At 42.4% G+C, this 24,046-nt stretch overlaps 2 protein-coding genes across 2 annotated transcripts in view; one reads left to right on the forward strand and one right to left on the reverse strand.

Moving 5' to 3' along the window:
• Mcc (MCC regulator of Wnt signaling pathway) overlaps positions 1-24,046 on the forward strand; it is a 265,151-nt gene that overhangs the window by 235,659 nt on the left and 5,446 nt on the right. Inside the window, exons 14-16 of the mRNA XM_026380348.2 lie at positions 457-663; positions 4,511-4,611; positions 23,645-23,767. Coding sequence (XP_026236133.1) covers positions 457-663; positions 4,511-4,611; positions 23,645-23,767 — 431 coding nt within the window. The remainder of the gene's footprint in view (positions 1-456; positions 664-4,510; positions 4,612-23,644; positions 23,768-24,046) is intronic.
• LOC144254148 (activated RNA polymerase II transcriptional coactivator p15) lies at positions 11,192-12,039 on the reverse strand. Its single transcript, XM_077796951.1, has one exon. It carries the CDS (start codon positions 12,014-12,016, stop codon positions 11,633-11,635), a length of 384 nt encoding a protein of 127 aa, XP_077653077.1. The 5' UTR covers positions 12,017-12,039; the 3' UTR covers positions 11,192-11,632.

Raw genomic sequence — 24,046 nt, forward strand, 5'->3', positions numbered from 1 at the left:
TCAGCTGCAGGGTCACAAGGGTGCCATCTGGGGTGGTTAAATATATAGCTTGGTGCCATAGCAACTGAGTGGGAATCAGAAGGGACCCAGTGAGACCCAGCTTCTTACGTGGATGTACAACCTTGGGCTGCTCCAGCTCAGCCTCTATATGCCAGAGAACTGATTTCCAACACGGAAAGTGTGCCCATTGGGGGTCCTAGGAACTATTAGGAAGGCTTTCTTCACACTGAACCAAAATCTGCTTTCCTATGACTTGTACCCATTTACTTACTGCTAGTCCCTATAGTAACAAAGCATATAGCTTTGTCCACACATCAGTTCCATCTTTGTTCAGTAATCTTATTCCCACTTTCAGAGTGATCACTATCGCAGGCCCTGGGTTGTAGCCAGACCCCCATGACACTTGGTGCTGGCACACAACGGGCATTCATATACCCTGTGCTCCTCACTCTGTAGGAGGAGATGGCTGAGCTGAAGGCACAACTGTACCTACTGGAGAAAGAGAAGAAGGCCCTGGAGCTGAAGCTGAGTACGCGCGAGGCACAGGAGCAGGCCTACCTGGTGCACATTGAGCACCTCAAATCCGAGGTGGAGGAGCAGAAGGAACAGCGGATGCGGTCCCTCAGCTCCACCAGCAGCAGCAGCAAGGACAAACCCAGCAAGGTAGGGCTGGGTGGCACAGAGCACCCTTGGCTCAGGTGGTACTTCCTGCAAATGACCACTGACGTCTCTATCCAACTGCCTCAGTTTCCTTGTTTGGATATGAGCTGCTACTCATTCCTAGATGACTAACAGGATGACATTGAGCGTAGAGAAACCAAATTCACATTGAAAAAAACAAATCTCACAAAACATTTTCACACGTGGCAGTCTAATCAGAGGAGTGATCTGTGCGATGGCCCAGTGGTCTGATATTGGTCTCACCTTCTTATAGTCCCCCTGCATCCTGCAGCCATCATTTGTTGATTTGTGGTACTTCTGGGATAATCACTGTATTAGTATCTCCCTTAGATCTCTCATCTCTAAAGAAGGAATATTTGTGTCCATTTATATGAGGAAGGTGAGGCTCTAAAGAAGCGAGGAGTCTCCAGCTGAAAACAGCAGCATCAGGCTTAAACCCACACTTGGCTGACAGGCTGGCCTCCCCTCATCTGCCTGCCTCCTCTGCCCTGGCAGCATTTTAGCCACAGTGGGTGATGAACAGGAAGCAGCCTGAGGGCAGGGGAGGAGGGGACTGGCCTTGGATTATAGAGCATGTACAACGTCAGTGTGTGTGTGTGTGTGTGTGTGTGTGTGTGTGTGTGTGTGTGTCTGGTGTTATAATTTTGTAAACCTGCATACCTATCAGCTCTCCAGGTCTTTTTTCCTAGAATCCAAGCTCATTCTTTCTCTGTTCCAAATAACTGCATTGAAAAAGGAAAGGGGGTGGGGGGAAGCAAGCTCTGGACCCTAAAGAATTATATTCCTCATCTGGGGTACTGTTTTATTCTATGCATCATACTAATAAATGCACCTTCTCCTAAACTGAGTTTGTTTCCGACCTAGAATTTGTGGGCATATGCTGACTTGTTTTGTAAGTGGCCTCTCAGCACAAGGGCAGGGAGGTCTCCCCGAGAGTTGGGTACCCAGGAAGGAAGGGACAGTGCTGGTGCCATATGGTATGAATTGTCACTATCTAAATACCTCAGAGCTCTGCAGCATGCTTCACAAATGGCCACAGCTACAACTTTCCCTACTCCTGGTGAGGAACCTAGAGAGCACACAGCCTGGCACCTAGTCTTGCCAGCTCTCGTAGGACCCTGGCTGCTCTCAGTAATCCATTCAGTTGAGGAGTGTGATCTGACACTGTATGCTAGGACCTGGGCAAGCTGCAGGAGGCAGCCCCATGGTAGACCAATGAGGACTGTCCTCCAGGAATTTATATTCTGAAGGGGAGGGTGATAGGTAGACATGATCAGGGTGGAGTGATGGGGTGTTCCAAGTGCCGGTATCAACTTACAGGGTTATGGGAGACTGTGAGTTGGCCACAGAGTTCAGACTTGAAGGAAGATTCAGTACAGGTTGCTGGAAGACATGATCCTGGTTCTAAACTGAGACCCACAGAGGATGGGAACTAGCCTGCTGAAGAGGGCTGGTCTGGAGGACTAGGGGAGAGAAGGCACACACTCTAGGCCAACGGGACAGCATATACAATACAGAGAAAAGAGAAACCGATGGTGGAGGGGTCAGCCAGCCATGTTCTCCTGAGGACAGTGAGGAACCATGGAAGAGTCTGTCTGCAGGGAGTGATGTGATACAGTATGAGCTTTGGAAAAGACACTGGCAAGTGAACCAGAGTTTGGGGAGTCATGTTGCGGGTGGGGTGGGCAGCACCCTACATGGTGCAAGTCATATGGTAGTATTTTCTGTCCCATAAAACACCCTCAAGATCTTTTATAGGTTTTCAAGTTTGTTAGTGGTCAACTGGGGACTGAGCCTGAGAGACAGAGCTCTAGTCTGTGTGTGTTCTGAGGATAGGGTGGGGATGGACTTACCAGGCTCCTGCCAAAGGCCCCCTGAGCTAAGCATTGTCTCCTAATACTTGATATTTATTTTGACTGGGGGAAGCACTGTGTTTGGTAGAGTATTCAAAATATAGAAATTTCTCTGATAGAGAAGGCCAGATGACTTTTTTTAACATTACAGTAAGATGCTTTGTGAAGGTTCCCATGTACCCTTATAAGTGTTAGGAAATTCACTTAGTAAATAGATCTAATATTTGATAATCAGCCTACTCTATTTTCAAATATTGTATCTATTTACTATTTCAATAAAATTTCCCCTCTGGGCTAGTCTTCTTTGTTGGTCTTATTTGCTGGAGATGAGGCCCATGGTCTAGAGCAGGGATCTGCAAACTTTTCTGGAAAGGAGCAGATAGTAAATATTTTAGGGTTGTGGGTCATGTCCCTGCCCTCCTAGGACACCAATGGGTGTGGCTGTTGTTATTAATGCTTTCTTGATGGACACTGAAATCTGAATTTCATGCAATGTCTGCCATCACAAAATATTCTTCATTTGACTTTTTGTCATGCTTTTAAGAAAGAAAAACCAGTCTCTACCCGGTGGGCTGTATATAACCGGGTGGTGGTGGGCCACATTTGGGTCTTGTTCCACTGGGTGGATATCCCTGCTTGTTTAAAAACTTCCCTCCAGCTAATAAGCTGGGTCCAAAATCCACTCCAAGTGGCATTCGGTTTTTGTAGTCCTTGTCTACACGCAACAGGCATTACTACATATATTCAGCAACAGGCACTGTGAGACGAGGCAGTCCCTGTCTTTAAGGAGTCGTGTGGAATGTCAACATCAGAGACTGGATGTACAAAAAGCAAGGGTGTTATGGGATCTCACAGATGCTGTGGGCAGACTTGGCTTTGTGAGGACAGCTAGAAGGACAGGAGCAAGCCCAGGTAGAGGACATGCCAGAGAGAAGAACGTTCAGGTGTTGGTATGCTGCTGCCCAGGATCCCTCGGGGTAGGTGTTGTTTCTCTGTGAAAGTAGGCTGAGAAAAAGGGTGCCTCCTGTCATCTGGACTTGCCGCACTGGATTCATCCCACAGTAATAGAATTTTCTGTTTACGTTCCATCTCCTGCAACAGATCACAGGCTTTTTATTCTGTGGCCTGGAGCATGATAGACCCTCAGTACAGATGTCTGTTGAGCACATCATCTGATGAGTTCCTTCCCAATGGCCACCTCATTATGCAGTGTCACTGCAGCTCTGTTTGTAAAGTAGAACAGTCACACGGGCATGCTTGCTGCTGGTGAAGTCTTACCTCTGGGATTCAGGAATTCTAGCTTCTTACGTTTCTCAGCTGCAAAAGGGGAGAATTCGCCTTAAATGATACACGGTCCCTGTCTGATAATACTACATGAGGGAAGGTGAGGTGCACGGGATGCATTTGTTCTTCTCCTTTCTTAAGTTTTCCAGATGATGACATGGAACCCAGTAAAGCTCCTAAATCTAGAGAAAACTGGCTTTCTCCCCAGGAGAAGTCGGATGGGGCAACTAGGATATTCATGAGCATTGCTTATGTGAAGAGACTCATCTGAAGCCAGACAGCCTGCATTTAAGTCCTAGAGCTGCCATCTCCTGGCTGGTGACAGGGCAGTGTGACCTCTCTCTGACGATTCTCTTTTTGGTAAAGTGAGGATCACAGTAGTACCTTCGTCAGAGGGTCCTCAGGAGGACTCCATGAGTGAATGTGTGTGGTGGGCTTAGACCAGTGCCAGCCCCAGCAGGCTCTCAGCACACTGGGGGTCATGATGGCTGCTGCCAAGCAGCCTGCAAAGGTAACTGGAAGTCTTAGAGCAGAGGGGGCTGCCTATGGTTTGCTGCCAGGCTTTCCCCTGCACCCTGATCTGAGGCTACCAGCCCCACGCTGTGCATCCTACATGCTCTGCAGCAGATTTAAATTCCAGGTGCTCTCGGGCTTGGTTTCAGCCCTGACAAGAATGTGTTTGCTGTCCTCAGGAATGTGCTGATGCTGCCTCCCCAGCTCTGTCACTGGCTGAACTAAGGACAACATGCAGTGAGAGCGAGCTGGCTGCAGAGTTCGCCAACGCCATCCGTCGGTAAGCATCCCTTCCACGTCCCCGTTTGTGACTTATCCCATGGATGAAGACATAGTTCTGGGCTCTCTTGGCTGCTCATGTCAGTTCTTCCTGATCACACAGGACTACCTGAAGAGAAAGTGCTAGTTATGTTCTACTTTTTCCCAGGCCTTGGAAGCCAGAAATGGAGAAGCCAAGTTTGTGCCAGGCCTTTCAAAAGCAGAGTGGTGGGTGGAGGGGAGTCATGCAGGCAGTTATCCCATCTGCAGATAAGAAGATGTCTCTTCCTTTCCTTTGCTGTTAGGTTGTTTGCAGTGGCTAGAACCTTTGGGATAATGTACACCCATGGTGACATGAAAACAGGCACCCTTACCTGCATGCCACCTTTAGTGGCACTGTTTTCCCTCAGCACTGGTGGCCCTTTTCAGTGAGGGGCCTCATGTATTTATTCAGTCCTGGGAAATTTCCCTGTTATTTCAGTGTGTCTTCTCCTACCTTCTTTTTCTTCTTTTGCAAGGAGAGGCAGATAGAGTTCATCCAGCTGTATCTTCTATATCCTAACTTTTCATACTTACTGTTGCTTTTTGCTTTGGGTTCCATAGCAGCACTGTCCATGTAATATGAACCACACATGTAATTTTTAATTTTATGGTAACAACATGAAAAAAAAATGAACAGGTGAAATTCATTTTAAAAACACATCTAGGGGCTGGGATTATGGCTTAGTGGAAGAGTGCTCGCCTTGCATGTGCAAGGCCCTGGGTTCGATCCTCAGCACCACATAAATAGATAAATAAAATAAAAGTCATCATGTCCAACTACAAAAGAACACATTTAGCCCAATGTATTAGAAATAGCATTTCAACCAGATACGTACTTCATGTATTACATTAAATCCTAAGTACAGCTGGGCATGGTGGCACACTGTAATTCCAGTGGCTCTGAAGGCTGAGGCAGGAGGATCTCGAGTTCAAAGCCAGCCTCAACAAAAAGCAAGGCCCTAAGCAACTCAGTGAGACCCTGTCTCTAAATAAAATATAAAAAAGGGCTGGGGATGTGCTGTCATTAAGCCTTCTGGGTTCAAACCCCAGTACCAGAAAAAAAAAATCCCAAGTTCAGACTAGCCAATATTTTAAGTGCTCAGTAGCTGCATATGGCTATTGGCTATTCTTTCAGAGAGTTACAGTTCTAGAGAGATTTTTTTTTCTACATACATACATACATATAGTTTAATGGACACATAGCAATTGTACATATTTATAGGATATTTGTGGCATTTCATAGAGTGATTCTTTAGCTTAGTTTTCCAGATCACTAGTTTAGTCTTTAGTTATGTCCATGGTGGTGTTTGGGCTATATGGGTTTGTTTTCGTTTTTGTTTTTTGGTGATAAAGTCATCTCTTTTTTTTTAAATTAAATGATATTATCCTCTTGCATCTAAGGATATTCATTATACTTATTATTGTTACTATTTTGGTACCAGGGATTAAACTCAAGGGCACTTAACTACTGAGCTACATCCCCAGCCCTTCTTAAAATTTTTTTAAGTTTTGAGACAGGATTTCACTAGGTTGCTTATAGCCTTGCTAAATTGCTGAGGCTGGCTTTGAACCCCGGGATCCTCCTACCTTAGCCACAACTGGCTATTATTCTTAAATCTTGGTGTGTCTGCTATGTAAACTCAGTTTCCTCTCATGTAAATTCTTTTTGTATTGAGTACTGTGACTTTGGGTGTTGCCTTTCCTTAACTTCTTGGTGGATCTGGTTTGTGTGTTCAACTCGCTCTTGAAATTCCCTGTGGCCTGTTTGTGAGTACTGCATCTGCTTACCATGGCTCCTTCCTGACACGTGGCCAGGTCCTATGATCATAAGTGTTGTTGGCTGAGTGTATCAGAAGCTCGTCTTCTGGTATTTCTCTTCCTCCTGGCTGATAACCACTATCAAGCCTGCAGATCTGACCCAAGCATCTGGTCTCCTCCTGCTCTCCATAGAGAGTATCTCTGAATCCCCTCTTTCTTTGGCAGCAGCTTTTTTTCTGTGTGCATTCAGAGTTGTGGTTTCTTCTTTCAGAAAGAATAAAACATCTGCCTTTCATTTTTCACAATTGCCCGTGGTTTCTGTTACACGGGAACCTTACTTACTTACTTTAGGAAGTTGTAAAATACATCTTTCCCATCATTTCTGGGGATTTGGGGTGGGAGGAGATGGCTACAGTGTACCCTATCTGCTAACGTGATATAGTCAGGGCTGTTTATTTTATAGCATGGCTTCCCAGATAATGGTGGGTTGAAGGCTGCCTCCTGGGGAACCTCAGCACCTTCCTGATGCACTTCCCATTACTCTTTCTTGGTCTTTCCTTCAAGTTGTGATAGCTCTGTTCTTACTTTGCCAGCACCTCTGGCCATGTGTTTCAATTGTAATTGCTCTGCTTGGGGCAAGAAGAGAAGCAGCAGAGGAAAATGCCTGAGCAAATTCTAATGACTTGCCTGTGCCAGAGACCTGGGATGAAAACCCGCTCTCTAATGCCAACAGGGAGCCATTTGGATATTGTATCTGTAAGCTAAGCCCCTGCATTTTCTCAAATTCCTCAAGCCCCAGAGGTCTTTACTGGCACAAGTGGGATGCAGGTTGTGCTGACTAAACATAAAGAGATTTCATTTATTCTGTCAGTCACAATAGATTTCCAATAACCAGCCTTAAGTTGGTTAGCATGGATTTCTAATCAAGACCCAGATAGATGGAGCCAAGAAAGAACCCACAGAGCTTGAGAAGAAAGGAAAATAACATAATTATACTGTAAATATAGCTTAGAAGCTGGAATGATCATTTCATGAAAGTGTATAATACAGGCACCTGAGGGCTGAGTTTTTGGGGATGTTTTTATTTTTAAAACTCAAATAGAAGCCAGGCAGTGAGGCACAGGTCTATAATCCCAGCTACCAGAGGCTGAAGCAGGACCAGAGATTCCAGGCCAGCCTGGGCAACTTAGCAAGACTCTGTCTCACATATAAAATAAAAGGACTAGGGATGTAGCTCAATGGTGGAGCACTTGCCTACCATGTGCTAGGGTTCAATTCCTGGTAACAGGTTTAAAAAAGAAAAAAAAAGTCAAATGGAAGCTTAACACCTCTTTTGAAGCTATTAAGACTGTTGCGCTAGTGGCTGAAGCCAGTTGGGGAATCTTGCTAGCAATTTCAGAAGTATTCCTCCCTTGAAGGCTCGCTTCAGACACCAAAGCTGTGGGCCCAGGCATCCAAATTGAGAAGAGCAGGCATAAAAAGAGGAAAAAGAAGTTCAGTAAGTAATGATCCTTTCTTGAGGAAATCCAGCCATGCCAAGGAAGGTTCTGTGACATGGGAGTCACTGGTTCTAGGTTAATGCCCTGTACCAACTTACTCTCCCCTTTTCCAGCCATGCTTCATCTGTAATTGGGCCCTTGTCACCCAGTACCGGCCCTTTTTGCTTGCTGAGTCTTTTCCTAACTGTCTTCATTTTTGGAACAAAACCAGCACTTAGTGCAATCCCGCATTTACTGTGTAATTCCCATCTGGTCTGATTCCATTCCCTCCACTTCCATGAACATTTATTGTGGTTTATTGGCTCCAGTATGGCCATAAAACCCCATCTGGATGACCAGGCCTCCAGTCTTGCACAGCAGGTGTCTTCTTGTCAGGGTAGGTGGGTTTGCTCATCTGCACAGGCTATGTGCCACAACCCTTCTCCAGTCCTTCTCAGATTCCTCTTTTTACTAGGATCCTACAGGTTCTAATAAAATTTGACTGATCTTTCCAGCAAAGAAGTGAAGTAGAAAATGGCAGCTGCATAAAGGGATTTTCAGAGATGACTTTTCTTTGTCCTTACATGGTGTCTGTGCAGCCTGCCCTCAGGACCTGGGCACAGCTGAGTGAAGCAGTTTTATCTCTGTCACGGTCTTGGGAGTCAGCCGGGAAGCAGGTGCTGCTCTCCATATGATCTGGGCGTGAGATGGGTACAGCAAGGCTGAGTGATTTCCCAAGGTCACAGTGAGACAGTGGCAGTCTTGTGCCTCTGCATTCTCTGGGGGACTCTCTGCACTTCACATGTGCAGACAGAGCCAGGTTAACTTGCAGATCAGAGCAAGCTAAGCCTCACAGTCTACCCTCCATAGTGTGCACTGGTCTGGGGCATTGGGGACCTCTGTGTTCCTGGTACACGATCATGTGTCCGTCTACTGATGGTGAGGCCAAGAGAGGTGCTAAGGGAGAGGCAGACTTCCTCAAATGTACAGGTATGTGAAGCAGTGCCATATGCTGACATAGGTAATGCTGATTAAAAGGAGGGAAGCTGTTTCCTCAGTGCTGGGATATAGGGAGTGAGTGACTCGTGTGCATCGCCCTTTCACTTGACCCTGAAGCAGGGCAGAGGTCAGCTCCCAGATCAGGACCTGGCTCCAGCTGACACATTACTTGTAGAAGTTGGTACCCTGCCCGCCCCCAGGAGGCTGTGCTCATTTAGTCACACACCTACCAGGAGCCCTCTGTGTTTGTGTGTGTGCAGATGGTTCTGTTAAATGCTAAGTGAAGACACTCAACAATTGCAGAGCCACTGTTCAGTAACAGGATGCACCCAACTCATCCAAAGGAGGGGCATGTAGGCTTCCTTTTCTCTCTCTCTGATGGCTAATAAGCAAGGGAGTCAACACTATTTGGAGAGATCACTGCATGACAAATCCCTGTAAGGACAGTTCCAGTGGCAGGTGGGTCCTGTTTATCAACGTGTCACAGAGACCAGATTTGGAAGGGCTTGATATGACTTGAAGTAGAGTGCAGGTAGCCACGCAGGAAGGGACAGGCACATGAGGCTTAGCCTAAGGGCTCAATGACACATGGTGGGACTGTCCCCCAAATTGTCCCTCATCCCTAGGTCCGCACCACCTCACAGGTTACTCATGATGGAGGGACTCCAGATGGCTAAGCTTGAAGATGACATTATCAGGGGAGGGAGGAGAGCCAAGAAAAGAAAGTGCTTCTAAGGAAGGAACTATCTTCTTCTTCTTCTAAATATTTTTTTTTTTAGTTGTAAGTGGACACAACACCTTTATTTTATTTATCTATTTTTATGTGGTGCTAAGGATCGAACCCAGTGCCACACACATGCTAGGCGAGTGCTTTACCACTGAGCTACAACCCCAGCCCCTAGGAACTATCTTCTAAGACACAGTTACTTAACACTATTCAGGCAGTGGGATCTTTCTTTCTTTCTTTTAAGAAAGGAGACATTAGAGCATATTCATGTGCCCCTGAGAATGAACCAACGAAGGGGAGACTCTTACAGGGACAAGAAGTAACCTTATGAAAAATATGACGGGCTACCCTGTGACAGTTTCCTGTTGCTACATAACAAATAAGCACAAAAGTGACTTAAAACAAGACCCACTTATTCTGGGGCCAGCATGACTGGCTTCCCTGTTTGGGGCCTGGCAAGGCTGCAGTGAAGGTGCCCTGTCCTGTCAAGTCGGCCAGGGCTGTGTTCACATCTAAAGAATCTAGGGAGATCCTGTTTCTGGGCTCATTCTGCTCCACGGCAGAATCCAGCTTCCTGCAGCTGGAGAGCTGAGGTTGGTTTTCTGGCTGCCTGTTGGGCAGGGAACTCTCAGCTCCTAGAAGGCCTCTCAGTCCTTCTCATGATCCTCTCCATCTTCAAATCTACCAGGGAAAACTTCCCTCGCTTCAAATCCCTCTCCCGATGTAAGTCTTTTTCCAGGAAGAACCTAGGCCCTTTTAAAGGTTCACCTAAGTGGGTCAGTTCCACTCAGAATAATCTCTTCAAGGCCAGCTGTTTGACTTCCTCAGCCAGGTATATGACTGCAACTCAGATGACTCTGTTCCTTCTACATGGTCCCTAAATTCCGTCAGCCTCATTCCTACTGTTTACCCCCAAAGATCACACTAGAGCCTGAAAGCCCTATGACAATGGCCTCTTCCTCAGAATTCATATGTATATTAACCTGCTGTCCTAATGATCCCGAGATTCCAAGTACAACTCAGAAGTCAGTGTTTCTTCCCTAAAAGTCTTTTTTATTCTTTCCCATTTGTACTGTCTTCTCCCAAGTTTGGCCCCTAGCTTCTCAGAACTCCCAGTTCACTGGTACTGATGGGTCATTCTGCTGTTGGTCTCTGTGTATCCTGCCACCAAAACATCTTTTTTTTTTTTTTTTTTTTTTTTTTTTTTTTTTTTTTTTAAGCTTTCACAGTTTTTATTAAATCCTAGTCTAGTTTAACAATATCTGATTTTACAGACATCATCCCATGGTGAACATGTTTACTAAGTGAAAGCTAATCAGACATCTAATTTTCTGTACACTAAGCAGTAAGATAACTACACAGAACACTATGAGGTAATGACATACACCTGCTTGAAGTTTTCATACAAGCCACATTACCAAACTGTATCTGCTCTAATAATTACTGCAGATTTAGTGATTGTAGTTCCCTTATTTTAAGTAACTTATTGAATCAACATTTTGACAGTTTCACTGACTTTTCAAATTAGCATAATATATTCAACGAAAAAAGAGTGAAATAAAAATGATTATTATTAAGTGAAAATGAATTTAAAAAAAGAAAGTGACTGGGACAAATTTTAACATTTGGCTTGAAGAGATCATGGATTTCACAAATCTAACGTTAAAAAACTCAATGCAATACAAATCTTTTTCATGTAAAAACTGAGTTAAAACTAATAGGTCTATAAAACTGTTAATTTTGGCCTTAAAGAATATCTAATCTTTTGATCAAAAAAGGCCACAACAGTTAAGATTGTAATTACTTGATTTTATTTTACACTAAGTGGTGGGCACAAAGCAATCCTCCTTAATAAAGTTGACAATTAGCTCACTCAGAACATTTTTAATAATGCACATTAAAAAAAAGTATTCATCTTACAAATTGTTCTGCAATCCAAATATACAATAGCTTGGAAAACAACGTTTAGAAAACAAAAGCCAATGTAAAAAGACAGATTAAAACAACCAGAACAGTACAGGATTTATATGGCTCAGATTTTACAGTTTTCTTACTGCATCATCAATGTCAGAAATCTGTTCCTTCAGCTGGCTCCATTGCTCAGGATTTAAAGAAATACCTTTTCTTCCTGGTTTCATTTCACCTTCTGGATCCATCCAATATTCTCTAATATCAATTAGAACTTTCCCTTTAAAATCCCGAACACTGACGTACCTCATTTTTCCAATCTGAAACATATTATCATCTCTGCTGCTGCTGCTCTGTTTGGAAGATGACAGAGCTCTCGAAGTTTCACCAGTCTTTTGCTTCTTTACAGGTTTTTCTGGAGCAACTTGCTTTTTCCTCTTTAACTTTTTCTCAACTTCACTGTCAGAATCACTTCCCGATGAGCTTGAAGAAACAAGTTCCTTTGATTTAGGCATTGCTCCGCTTCTGCAGTCGACAGCCTTCTCCACCAAAACATCTTAATGCTCACTTCTGATGGGCATAATTACCTTCAGCGTGACCACCAGAGCATGGTGATGATGTAGAGCATTCAAGCTCATCCATAGGTTCCTAATGCAATTTCCTAGTCCATGTTTCAAATGATTCCCCTATGTGCAGTTTGTAACCAGCTACTCCAAACAATTCATCTTCCCAAGAGCAAGCCCTGGCTTTCTCTCTCTCCCTGTCACTTGTGGACCTCTCCTCATCTTTTAATCAGAGTCCTCACTTTCCTCAAGTTTCCATTGGTCACCTCTATTGTGTATTTTCCTGTTTTCCTCTGAATCCGCAGTGGAACTGACTACCTATTAGTTGCCTGCAGAGTATTTGGCTGCAGGCTCAAAGAGAAGGTGGCTCTCCTGGGACCGTAAAGGCAGAATGGTTGGGAGCAGCAGAGCACAAGAGCAATCATGAGAAAAGGCGGTGGTGGGCCCGTGAGAACTTCGGGTGCATTTTCAGACTTTCCTAGGAAAGTCTGAGTAAAAGAGCTTGACTTCTAGTCCTATTGGTGACTTTAAACATTCCAGGAAGACTCCTCAGAGTTAAAATCCCGTGTCTGAGTTGCAAAATCATCGGCCCAGCTCAGAGAGACTTCCAGGGGGCTTTTAGGAACCAACATTTGGCCATAAGGGAGAAAAAAAGATGTCAACCTATGTCAGCAGCTATGCATGAATAATGTTTTAAGTCATACAGTGGGAGGGGGCTACATGAAAAAGGAACAGGTGGGGTGCTCCTACAAAGGGAGTCCCCCTGCACAAACAAGTAGCAGAAGTTTTGCCATTTTATTAGGAGGACCATTATTTTAAAAGGTGCTGATTTATTAAACTTGTACTTGCTGATTCTTCATATCTGGATGATTTAAAATAGCAAGCAAGCATAGGAAGTTGTGCCTAGAATTCCACAAACGCACATGGGTCTGTAAGACGTTAATGGGGTACAAAGTGCGCCCCGGGGGTTCATTATCTCAGAAATAAATTATTGAGCCCCCAAACCAGGGTGCTTAGAAGGGCACAGGTAAACACTGAGGATCACTCAAAGGGTTGAGGTGGGTGTTGCTTGAGGGATTGAGATTTCTTTTACTTTGTCATTGTCCCCAGTGCCCCAAAAGCTGAGAAGGCGGCCTCATCTGGGACCCTCATAAAGGCAGAGTAGTTGGGAGCACCAGAACACACAGCAGCCCTGGGAAAAGGTGGTGGTGGACCTGTGAGAGCTCCAGGTGCATTTCCTGGACATAAAACATGTTCCTAGGAATGTCTGGGTAAAAATGTTTGCTGCTATCATCCTCTTGCTGCTACTCCTGGCAAAGTGCAGTCATGCTTAAACATAATAGCTGCAGAGCATCATTATCAGGGGACACTTAATCCTAGTTCCACAGGCCTGTGCTCTTAACCAGAGATCTTGTTTATCTAATGCTCTGTTCCCTTTACGAGTCACAAGATACTTCAGTGAGATGCTTAAGTGTCTAAGCTCTGCAGACAGACCCGTGGGTGTGGACTCCAATTCTACAGTTCCTGGTGGATAAGACTATTAACTGTGGCTCAGGTTCCTCAACTAGAAAACTAGCATAATAGTAGTTCTGACCTTAAAGACTGTTATGAGGATTGAATGACTTCATCCTTGTAAAGGATTTGAGAAAGTTGTCTACAACTTTCTACATGGCTAGTCTACAAAATAAACGGTTATAGATTGTGCTGATTACCATAATGGAAATAAAGATGGTGAAGGGATACAGTCACTCTGGGTTTTTTTTTTTTTCAATAATGGAAACATCATTTGCAATGAATAATATGAAGGAAATGACAAGATACGGTAATGTTCTAACTCTGGGGCATTTGTCTCAGCAATGGTCAGGTTAGCATCTCTGAGAAGTACTGTTTAAACTGACAGGAAAAAGAGAAGGAGCAGAGGGGTGGAAGGCCATCCCAGGTAAGCAGGAGTTAGGTCAATCAGAACCTTCTAGATGAAGGTGAGACCTCAGATGCTGTTCTCTGTGCAAGTAGAATGGCAGTATTATCATTTGGTTTATCACATTAAAAAAATAGCCTGTCTGCTGTGTGAAAACCAGATCCGAGGGATGCAAACAGAGAAACCAGTCAGCTGGCTGTGTTGGTTATCCAAGTGTTTGGCAGCACAGACACGTGGTTGGGGCAGAAAGGGCCTGAAGACAAGATTTTGTAGGCAGGATGTATATTGAAGGGATGAAGGGGGATGAGAGGAAGAGAGGGCTTAAGAGGTGACTTCGAGACAATGTAAATAACCGGGTGACTGGGGTTGCCATTTGCTGACATTGAAGGGTGGATTAGGGTGAAATTTCAAAAGTTGTGCTGTGGACATGTTAAATGGAAGATGCCTGCTAACTGTAGGTATCAAATGGACTCTCATAGAGATCTGAGAGAAGGCTGGAGATAAAGATGTGGAGGTTTCTAGCATATAGTTTCAGGAAAATAAATGGAAATGGACAGAATTAAAGAAAGGGTAAGATATAAAATCTGGTACAAGCCTAAGTCCTAAATAACTCCCAGGATTTAGAGGTACAATATAAAGGAGTCATTGAAGAAGGGGACAACTGAAGGAATAGACAGTGAAGTCAGATGAAATCCAGGTACTGGGGCCTCACAATGATTACCAGTAAAGGATGGTCAAGGAAGAGGGAGTGGTCAGCCATGCAGATGCCCTTACAGGTTAAGAAAATGACAGAGCGACTGCTGGAGGTGGCAACCCAGAGATCACTGGTGACCTTAGTGAGCCCTTTCAGTGGAACAGAACCCCATTTGGGGCTAAGGAGTAAATGGAAGGTGAGGGAGAAAGGAACCACATTTTCAGACAATTCTCTCATATAATTAGCAATTGCTAAGAAATTCCAGGCTGTGTGGCCGTGTGGCTGTGACTCCCTGCGGTTTGGTCTGATTACAGCTCTTCTAAAAGGTTTCCTGGCCTGCTGCACAGCCACTCAGCACCTCATCAGGACTGGGCACTGACTAGCCCTGGTGACTTTCTCTAATCATAAAATGCTGGTGCTGGCCTTTTCATTTTAGGGAGAATCCAACCTCCTGACTGCTTGCCCACAAAGCCCTCCTTCCAGTCTGAAAAGCAGGCAGTGCTTAGCCATTTCCCACGCAGCAGAATGGCAGGCCACTTGGGTTTGGTTTTCTTGGTAACTCCCACCACAAGGCTGCCACTCACAGCCCCCGTGAATGTGAACATTCTAACATTCCACTGCTTAAAACAGTTTTAATTAAAAAAAGCCAAAACATAATTTGATCCAATTTTACTCCGCAGTGCCTCCCCTATACATTGTCCTTTCCCCTGATCCCCTTCCTCAACCCAATTGGTCTTCCTTCAGATTTCATGGAGTCCCTTTTTTGTTTTTGTTTTTTTTCCTTCTAGCTTCCAATATGAGAAAAAACATACTTTTCTTCTGACTTTTTTGCTCATAATTATAGTCTCCAGTTCCATCCATTTTCCTGCAAATGACACAATTTCATTCTTCTTTATGGCTGACTAAAACTCCATTATATACATATGTATTATATACGCATATATATAAAATATATACGGGTGTGTGTGTGTGTGTGTGTGTGTTTAGATTCTATCCAACCGTATTATTGAGGAACAGCTAGGCCAATTCCATAACTTGACTATTCTGGGTCTTTTGTTCCTCCATATGAATTCAGGATTTTTTTTTCTAGTTTTATGAAGAACATCATGGGTATTTTGACAGGAATTTCATTGAACTCTAGATTGCTTCTGGTAATTGGACATCTTAACTATTAATTCCTCCTTCTTATGAACATGTTTTTTCCATTTTTCTAGTGTTCATTTTCTTTTTTTTTTAAAGAGAGAGAGAGAATTTTTTAATATTTATTTTTTAGTTTTCTGCGGACATAACATCTTTATCGAACGTGGGCCGCACGCATGCCAGGCAAGCGCGCTACCGCTTGAGCCACATCCCCAGCTCCTAGTGTTCATTTTCTTTCTTTAGAGTTCTATAATTTTCATCATAGAGGTCTTTTACATCTTTGGTTAAGTTTATTCCTATGTATTTATTGATTGATTTGGAAGTTCTTGTGAATGAGACTGTTTATCTGATTTCTTTCTCAACAGATTTATTATTGGTGTATAGAAAAGTAATTTAGGGGCTGGAGATGTGGCTCAGCGGTAGCGCGCTTGCCTGGCATGCGTGCGGCCCGGGTTCGATCCTCAGCACCACATACCAACAAAGATGTTGTGTCTGCCGAGAACTAAAAAATAAATATTAAAAATTCTCTCTCTCTCTCTCTCCTCTCTCACTCTCTCTTTAAAAAAAAAAGTAATTTATTTTTGTTGATTTTTTTTACACTGCCATTTTGTTGAATATATCATCTCTAAATGTCTTCTATTCAAACTTTTAAGGTCTTCTAAGAATAAGATCATATCACATGCAAATAGAAATGGTTTGATTTCTTCCTTTCCTGTTTATTATCTTTCTTCCTCTTGCCTAATAGTGCTGGCTAAAATTTCAACTACTATATTGAACAGAAGTGATGAGAGTGGACATCCTTGTCTTGTTACAGATACTAATGGAAATACTTTCAGATTTTCCCTACTCAGTATGTCATTAGCTTTCAGTTTGTCATATATGGTCTTTATGATGTTAAAGTAAATTCCTAGTTTCTTCAGGGTTTTTATCATGCAAAGTGTTGGATTCTGTCAGAAGTTTTTCTTTATCCACTGAATTGATCATGTGACTTTTTGTCCTTGGTTCTATTTATGTGGAGTGTTATGTTTATTGATTGGTGTATGTTGAACCTTCTTTGTATTCCTGGGGTAAAGCCTACTGGATCATGGTATATAATCTTTTTAATGTGTGGTTTAATTTGATTTACTAATATTTTATTGAAGGTTTTCGTGTCTATTGTTTTCTTTCCTAAAAGTATCTTTACCCAATGTTGGTAACAGAGTGATACAGGCTTCATAGAGTGAGTTTGGAAGCTTTTACTTCTTCCAGTTTCAAGGGGTAATTTGAGGAGTATTGACATTAGTTATTCATTAAAGATCTGGTAAAATCCAGCTGTCAGTCTGTTAGGTTGTGGCCTTTTCTTTGTTGGGATGCTTTTTATTACTGCTTCAATCTCAGTGCTTGCCATTGGTCTGTTTTGACTTTCTCAATTTTGGTAGGTTGCATGTCTAGAAATTTGCCCATTCCTTTTATAGAGTATACAATTTATTGGAACATAAGTTTTCAAGATATTCCCTAATGATCCTCAGGATTTCAGTTATGTTTTTAGTAAGGTCCCCATTTTTGCATCTGATTATAAATTTGGGTCTTTTCGTTAGTTTGGCTAGTAGATTATCAATCAGTTTACTTCTTTAAAGAACCAACTGTTTTATTACTCCTGTATTGTTCTTTTTGTTTCTGTTTCATTAATTTCATCTCTATTATTTCTTCCTTCTACTGGTTTTAGGATTGGTTTGTTCTTGTTTTCCTAAGACCTTATGATGTATTGTTTGAGATCTGCATTTATTTATTTTAGACACTTACAAACTTCCCTCCTACCACTGCATGTGCTACATCCTAGAGATTTTGGCACATTGTATTTCAATCTTTTGTTTTTATTCTAGATATTTTTTTTAAAACTTCACCTTTAATTTCTTCAACGAACCACTCATCGTTCAAAAGTATCTTGTTTAATCTCCATGTATCTGTGTAGTTTCTGTAGTTTTTCTTGCTATCGATTTATGATTTCATTCCACTATGAGCTGAAAAATGCAAAAGATTCTTTTTCTTTCTTTTCTAAGACTTGCTTTATGGACTAATGTATGATCTGTTTTGGAGGAAGTTTCATGAGTGACTGAAAGTGCATTTAGAGTTGGATAAAATATTCTATACACTTCTGTTAAATCCAGTTAATCCACAGAAAGGTCTAAATCTGATATTTCTTAGTTGATTCTGTCTGGATGACCTGGCTATTAAAATCCCCACTATTACTATAATGGGGAGTCTATCAGTCCCTTTATATATCTAGCAATGTTTGTTTCATGAAATTGGGTGTCCCCAGGTTTCAGAGCATAAGTACAGTTGTTATATATTCTCATTGGGCCATTACCAATAAGTAATGACATTCTTTGTCTCTCTTAATTTTGGCTTTAAGTTGCTTTGCTTGAAATGAATGGAAAATTTCATTTTTAACAGATTTATTATTGGTGTATAGAAAAGTGTCCACTTCTGCTTGCTTTTGGATTCCATTCACAACGAATATCACTATCCATCCTTTGAATCTGTGAATGCCTTTTGTAAGGTATGTTTCTTGGAGGCAACATAATATTGGATATTGTTTTTTAATCCAAATTTCCAATCTATATCTTTTAATTAGAGAATTAAGATCATTTCTATTCAGTGTTATTGTAGAGAGGTATGTGTTACTTTCTGTCGTTTTGTTTTAATTCTTATGTTTGATTTCCTTTTCTCATTTGCTTATTTTTCTACTGTGGCTTATTCTTTCCTGTGCTTTCTTGGTTATTTTTATCTTCCTCTCTTGTGTGTAGGGTTCCTTTGAATATCTCCTGCAATGCTGGTTTTAGTGGTCATGAATTCCTTTAGTTTATGCATCTTGGAAGATTTTTATTTGTTTTTAATTCTAAAGGAAGGCTTTGCTGGTTGTAGTAATCTAGGTTGGCAGTGCCACCCCCCAGCCCAGCTTGAAATAACATTATTTTATGCTGTCCTAGCCTTTAGAGTTTCTACTAATAAATCTGTTGTTCAGATGTTTTTCTCTATAAGTGATTTGGTACTTTTTTCCTGCAGTTTTTAAAATTCATTCTGAATTTTTGGCATTTCAACTGTAATATGTCATGGAGTTCTTTTCTGGTCCTAGTTGGAGTTCTAAATGTTTCCAGTACCTGTATGTCCATCTCCTTCCTAAGATAAGAAAAATTTCTGCCATTACTTTATTGAATATGTAAAATATGCCATTACTTTGTATTTCCCCTTCTTCTTCAAGGCCTGATTCTTAAGTTTTGCTTTTTAATGTTGTACTGCTTTGTTAGCAGTATAACTACAAGTTACACAACTTTTTAATGTTGTACTTTCTGTTTATAGTCTCTTCTTTCTCTCCCCACCCCACCTTTATTACTAAGTATTCTACTTCCTGCACTTTATCTTCCAGCCTTGACATTCTTTCTTCTGAGAGACACCCAGTAAGTTTTTTATTTGGCTAACTGGGTTTTGCATTTCCAAGATTATTATTTTTTTTTTACTTAACCACTGAGCCACACAGGGTCTTGCTAAGTTGCTTAGGGCCTTACTAAGTTGTTAAGGCTGGCTTTCAACTCAGTCCTCTGGCCTCAGCCTCCCAAGCTGCTGGGGTTACAGGCTCCAAGATTTCTCCATCTCACTATTGAAATGCTCTTTCATATCCTGCATTTTCTTCTTTAGGTGTTTTAATTTGTTGATTATTTTAACAAACAATTTTTAAATTCTTTACCTAGCATTTCCTCCACTTCAGTGTCTTTGGGTTTATTTGTTGGGAAGATGTGAACTTTTATAAAGAGGCATCTTATGGCCTTGTCATCTGCATTTCTATGTTGAAAGTTGTTCTTTTATTGGGACAGGTATCTCTAGCACCTACTGAAACAGTTACAACAGGTTTGTTAGTGAGCTACTTTCTCTTTATACGTGCCCCAGCATAGGGGCTTATCTTGGCTTCAGAGCACTCACTCAGCATGTTCAAAGTGCTACATTCAATCCCCAACTCTACTGTCCACCAGCCACTGTACCTCCAGAGGCCACTGCCACCAGCAGACCCTGGAGGCTGAGTGTCATCCTGCTGCTGCTACCAGTCCTTGCAACCTTACTATCTTATGTATACAAACCACATAAATTCTTAACTGAAGGCCAAGTAAATTAAATTAGAAACCAAAAGAGGACATGAATGGTTGAGGTTTCAAAGTGACTTGAATCGGCCAGTTGTGGTTTTTAGCATTTCCCAAGATATCACTTGAGAATGAGGAAAGCTGTCTACTCAAGGACTAAGGAATGCCCATACTATGGTTTTGCATGTATCATGAAAATCAGGGAGTCTCAGGAGCACACGGAGTTTGTCTTCAGATCAAGGTGAAGAACCCCTTTCTACCATATTAGTTTCCCAAAGTTGCCTAATCATGGATCACCTGGAGCACCTCATGAACTGCAATTCCTGTCTCACCCAAACCTAATGAAACAAGAACCTAGGGAAATGATGATATCCCTTTAAACAAATGCTTTAGAGCAGTGCTATCCTCTGATATATGTATGACTTCCATTTGAGACTCAGGATGATTTTACATTGTTTAGATTCCACAAAATACAAAGTAATAATAACAATAGGGCTATGATGTAGTGCTTGCCTAGCATGTGTGAGGCCCTGGGCTCAAGACCCAGCACTCCCCCCTTAAAAAAAAGAAAAGTTCCTGATTGTAATTTAATAGCATATTGAGCCCAATATATAAAATATCTCAGGCTGGGGTCATAGGCTTAGTGGTAGAATGCTTGCCCTTGGAACAATTCCCAGTATCATAAAAAAAAAACACAAAAATTTCAATATGTAACCAATATTTTAAAAAGTATTAGTGAGGAATTTCATTGAGGCTTCAAATTCCAGTGTGCATTTTACACTTTCGGCATATATTTATTCAGTTCAACCCCCATCCCCCTAATCAGGTCTCAGAAAGCCACTTGAGCCTAGAGGCTATATTATTGCATACTGTTAGATCTGCAAGTCTAGGAAGTTGCTACTTCACAGTTTAGATCTAGGTAAGTGATGAAGTCATGCCTCTTATTACTGCAGGGTCTACTTCAGCCATGAATGAAAACAGGTAAAGCAACCCTGATCGTAGGTTTGGGATTTGGCCTAGTTTTTTTGTATCTTTAAAACAGTGACATAATTCTTGCTGGGGTTTGTACTCCCCTCTGCCATCCTGTTCTAAGCACCTTGGGCAGTAGCCCCAGCTGGGGTTGGGCAGGATCAGAGAGCCTCTCCTGCCTTTCTGGGATTCTGTTAGCTTTTAGAGCTTTCTAGGTCTGGAAAGTTCCTTCTGTTCCAGTCCATGGTGGACCTGAATGCTGGGGTGAAAAAAGCCGTTTGTTTATGGTAGGGCTAGAATTTGCATGCCCTTAAGTCTTCAGGGGCATTGGAAGAAATGGGAAGGGTAGAGGAATGGGCTTTCTCTGGGTAAAATTCTGTTGTTCTCAATTTGAATTCATGGTCACATTTTTAGTTCTCTTCATAATTTGATTTTTTCCTTTGTACAGTTAATCAACTTTAGAATGGAAGATAAAGGAATCAGAACAGAGACAAAATATAGAATAACTCTACCCTATTTTTTTTAGTCAGAGGGAAGGACAGGGGTAGGGTGGGGGCCTGGCACTCTCTACCCTTGCCTTAGCTGGTGGACTGCTTGGAAAGCTATGAGGAAACCTTGGGGAGGGAAGGAGAAAGGGAACCTCCTGGCAATACTTTCTCACTCTGGTAGGAAATGCTGCCACCCTCTGATTCCAGTGGGAAATGCAACCAGATTTGGCAATCTGGTGGCTGCTGGGGCCCAGGGGAAAAAAAAAAAAAAAAAACATTCCTCAAGAGGAAGGCTACAGAGCAGCAAGGCTCCCGCCAGCCCTTAGGCCTTCCCGAATAGCTAAGGAAGGTGAGAGGACTCATTGAAGAATAAGCCATGCACTGTGGACTGGCTACCAAGCTTCCCTTACAGGTCTCAACCCCCTCCTACCTCTCACAAAAGCAGGCCTGGGTATTTGTGTTGCATTTCTCTCCTTCACTCATCAGTTTGAGGATTTTCCCCTTATAGTAGCTCCAGAAATGTTGAAAGATTATATACACTGGAGAAACCAGGGAGAAGCAGGGTCTAGACCATCTGGGCACCTCAGAGTCTTTCATTGTGCAGTTGCCTCCCCATCCCACTCCTATAAGAAGCACAGCTGTGATTAACTCACATACTGTAGGGAAAGCATACAAATTTCAAGCACTGCAGTGCAAAAGTTAAGTATAAATGAAAGCCTTCTGCATTTCATTCTTGTGAGTTAACCATTATTAAGTTCCATACAATGTAGTTTGTTACAATGTAGCAAATATTTATTCAGATTTCTAATTGTTTTTACAAAATATTCTATAGAATTTATTCTTTTCACTTAATATAGTCAATCTGCATTTTAAAGTACCAGGGATTGAACTCGGGAACACTCAATCACTGAGCCATATCCCCAGCCCTATTTTGTATTTTATTTAGACAGGGTCTTACTGAGTTGCTTAGTGCCATGTTTTTTTTGCTGAGGCTGGCTTTGAACTCATGATCCTCCTGCCTCAGCCTCCCAAGCTGCTGGGATTTACAGGCATGCGCCACCACACTCGGTTAACATATATTTTTTTTAAAGCAGCCCATTTCAGTAGCATATATGTACCTTGATTAATTTAACCAATCCCTTAAGTGTTTCACTTTGTTAATTATTGTAACCAAAGCTTAAGTGAATCTAGCTTTAATTTACGTGCCTACAATCATATTTACTCTGTGAGATAATCATAGAAATCACATTGCTTAGTCAAGGACGTGTTTGCTAGGGACTACCAAACTGGCATACAAATGAACCAAGCTGAATGAAAAGCACCTCACATATGGTGCTTTTTAGAGGAATTCCTTCCCTAAATCCTGGCTTCCCGAATAATTTTATGAGTTCTGAATCAGCCTGGACTATCACTAGAAGCTGCCGTGGAGGCATGGTGCTTGGTGCCGAAGCTAACTTAGTAGATTGTGGTGAGTTTTGTTATGACCCAGAGCAGCCCTATGCACTCAATGTCAGGGAAGGTGGTAATTGTTTTCCTGCCTGGGTCTTGTTCACTGGTGGGAATTAGAGGAAGGCAGTAAACTAACTGGACTCTAAAAACCATCTTTCACTGACTCCTCTAGCATGGTTTACTACAGTAGTACAGAACCCATGGAACTTTTAAGCCACTTCAGCATCGAAACGAGGGAGTCAAATGAAGTCCAGTAGAACTTCAGTTAATGGAAAATAAAGGCATCTTTAAAATGAGAACAGTATAATTTCTATTCCTTTTCCACTAGTACCGTTTGTTTTGTTTTTTTGGTTTTGAGGTAGGTAGGATGTGTTGGTTCGAGTAGGGAGAATGTCTAAGGTAGGCAGTCCAGGTGAGACAGAGGTTTCTGTCTTGAATCCCTGAGTGGTTCTGCAGCTACTTAGAACAGTTGGAAAAAATGCGTGCGGAGACCAAGATGGATTTGTGGTCAAGCTGCACTCATGGCCAAGAACCTGATATGCCAGTAGTAGAAATTCCTGTCTTGTTCCAACTTTGAAACATACTTAAGATCTCTATGGGCACCTACTAAACAGGCTCTAATTCCCTTTGAAAACACAGTGATGAGGCATTCATGCTGGCTCTGCTGAGCCCTCTTCACTCTCCATGCCCTGGCCTTGTGACTTGGCAAGCAACATGTCTGCCTTTCCCATCACATCTCAGAGGGAGCAGCACCTCCACTGTCATCTCAAGCTATTCATGGTATGTGCTCTCTCTCTCTCCTGGATACAGAGAAAAGAAGTTGAAGGCCAGAGTTCAAGAGCTGGTGAGTGCCTTGGAAAGACTCACAAAGAGCAGTGAAATTCGACATCAGCAGTCAGCAGAGTTTGTTAATGACTTAAAGCGGGCCAACAGGTAAAAACACCCCTGTACATCCTTGTGGCACTTAGACCAAGCCCACCTCAAGGTCATGTCTCACCAGGGATGGCCACTCTGGAACTCCTGGGAAGCAACTGTAGACAGTGGGGAGTCATCATCCACTCTTCCTGAAAGCAGCATCTTGCAGGGCTTTGTACAGAAACCTAAATGCTCAGTGAAGATAGATCCTTTGACTGTGTAGAAAATAAAACATACTGGTTTTCCTCCAGTGCTAGGGATTAAAACAATAGGTGCTATAGCACTGAGCTACAACAT

This window comes from Urocitellus parryii, chromosome 1 (genome assembly GCF_045843805.1).
Source record: "Urocitellus parryii isolate mUroPar1 chromosome 1, mUroPar1.hap1, whole genome shotgun sequence".
In the NCBI taxonomy this organism is placed as follows: domain Eukaryota; kingdom Metazoa; phylum Chordata; class Mammalia; order Rodentia; family Sciuridae; genus Urocitellus; species Urocitellus parryii.

What these genes read in the sequence shown, in the direction of transcription:
- LOC144254148 (XM_077796951.1), bottom strand. Translation starts at nt 12,016, where the DNA reads ATGCCTAAATCAAAGGAACTTGTTTCTTCAAGCTCATCGGGAAGTGAT.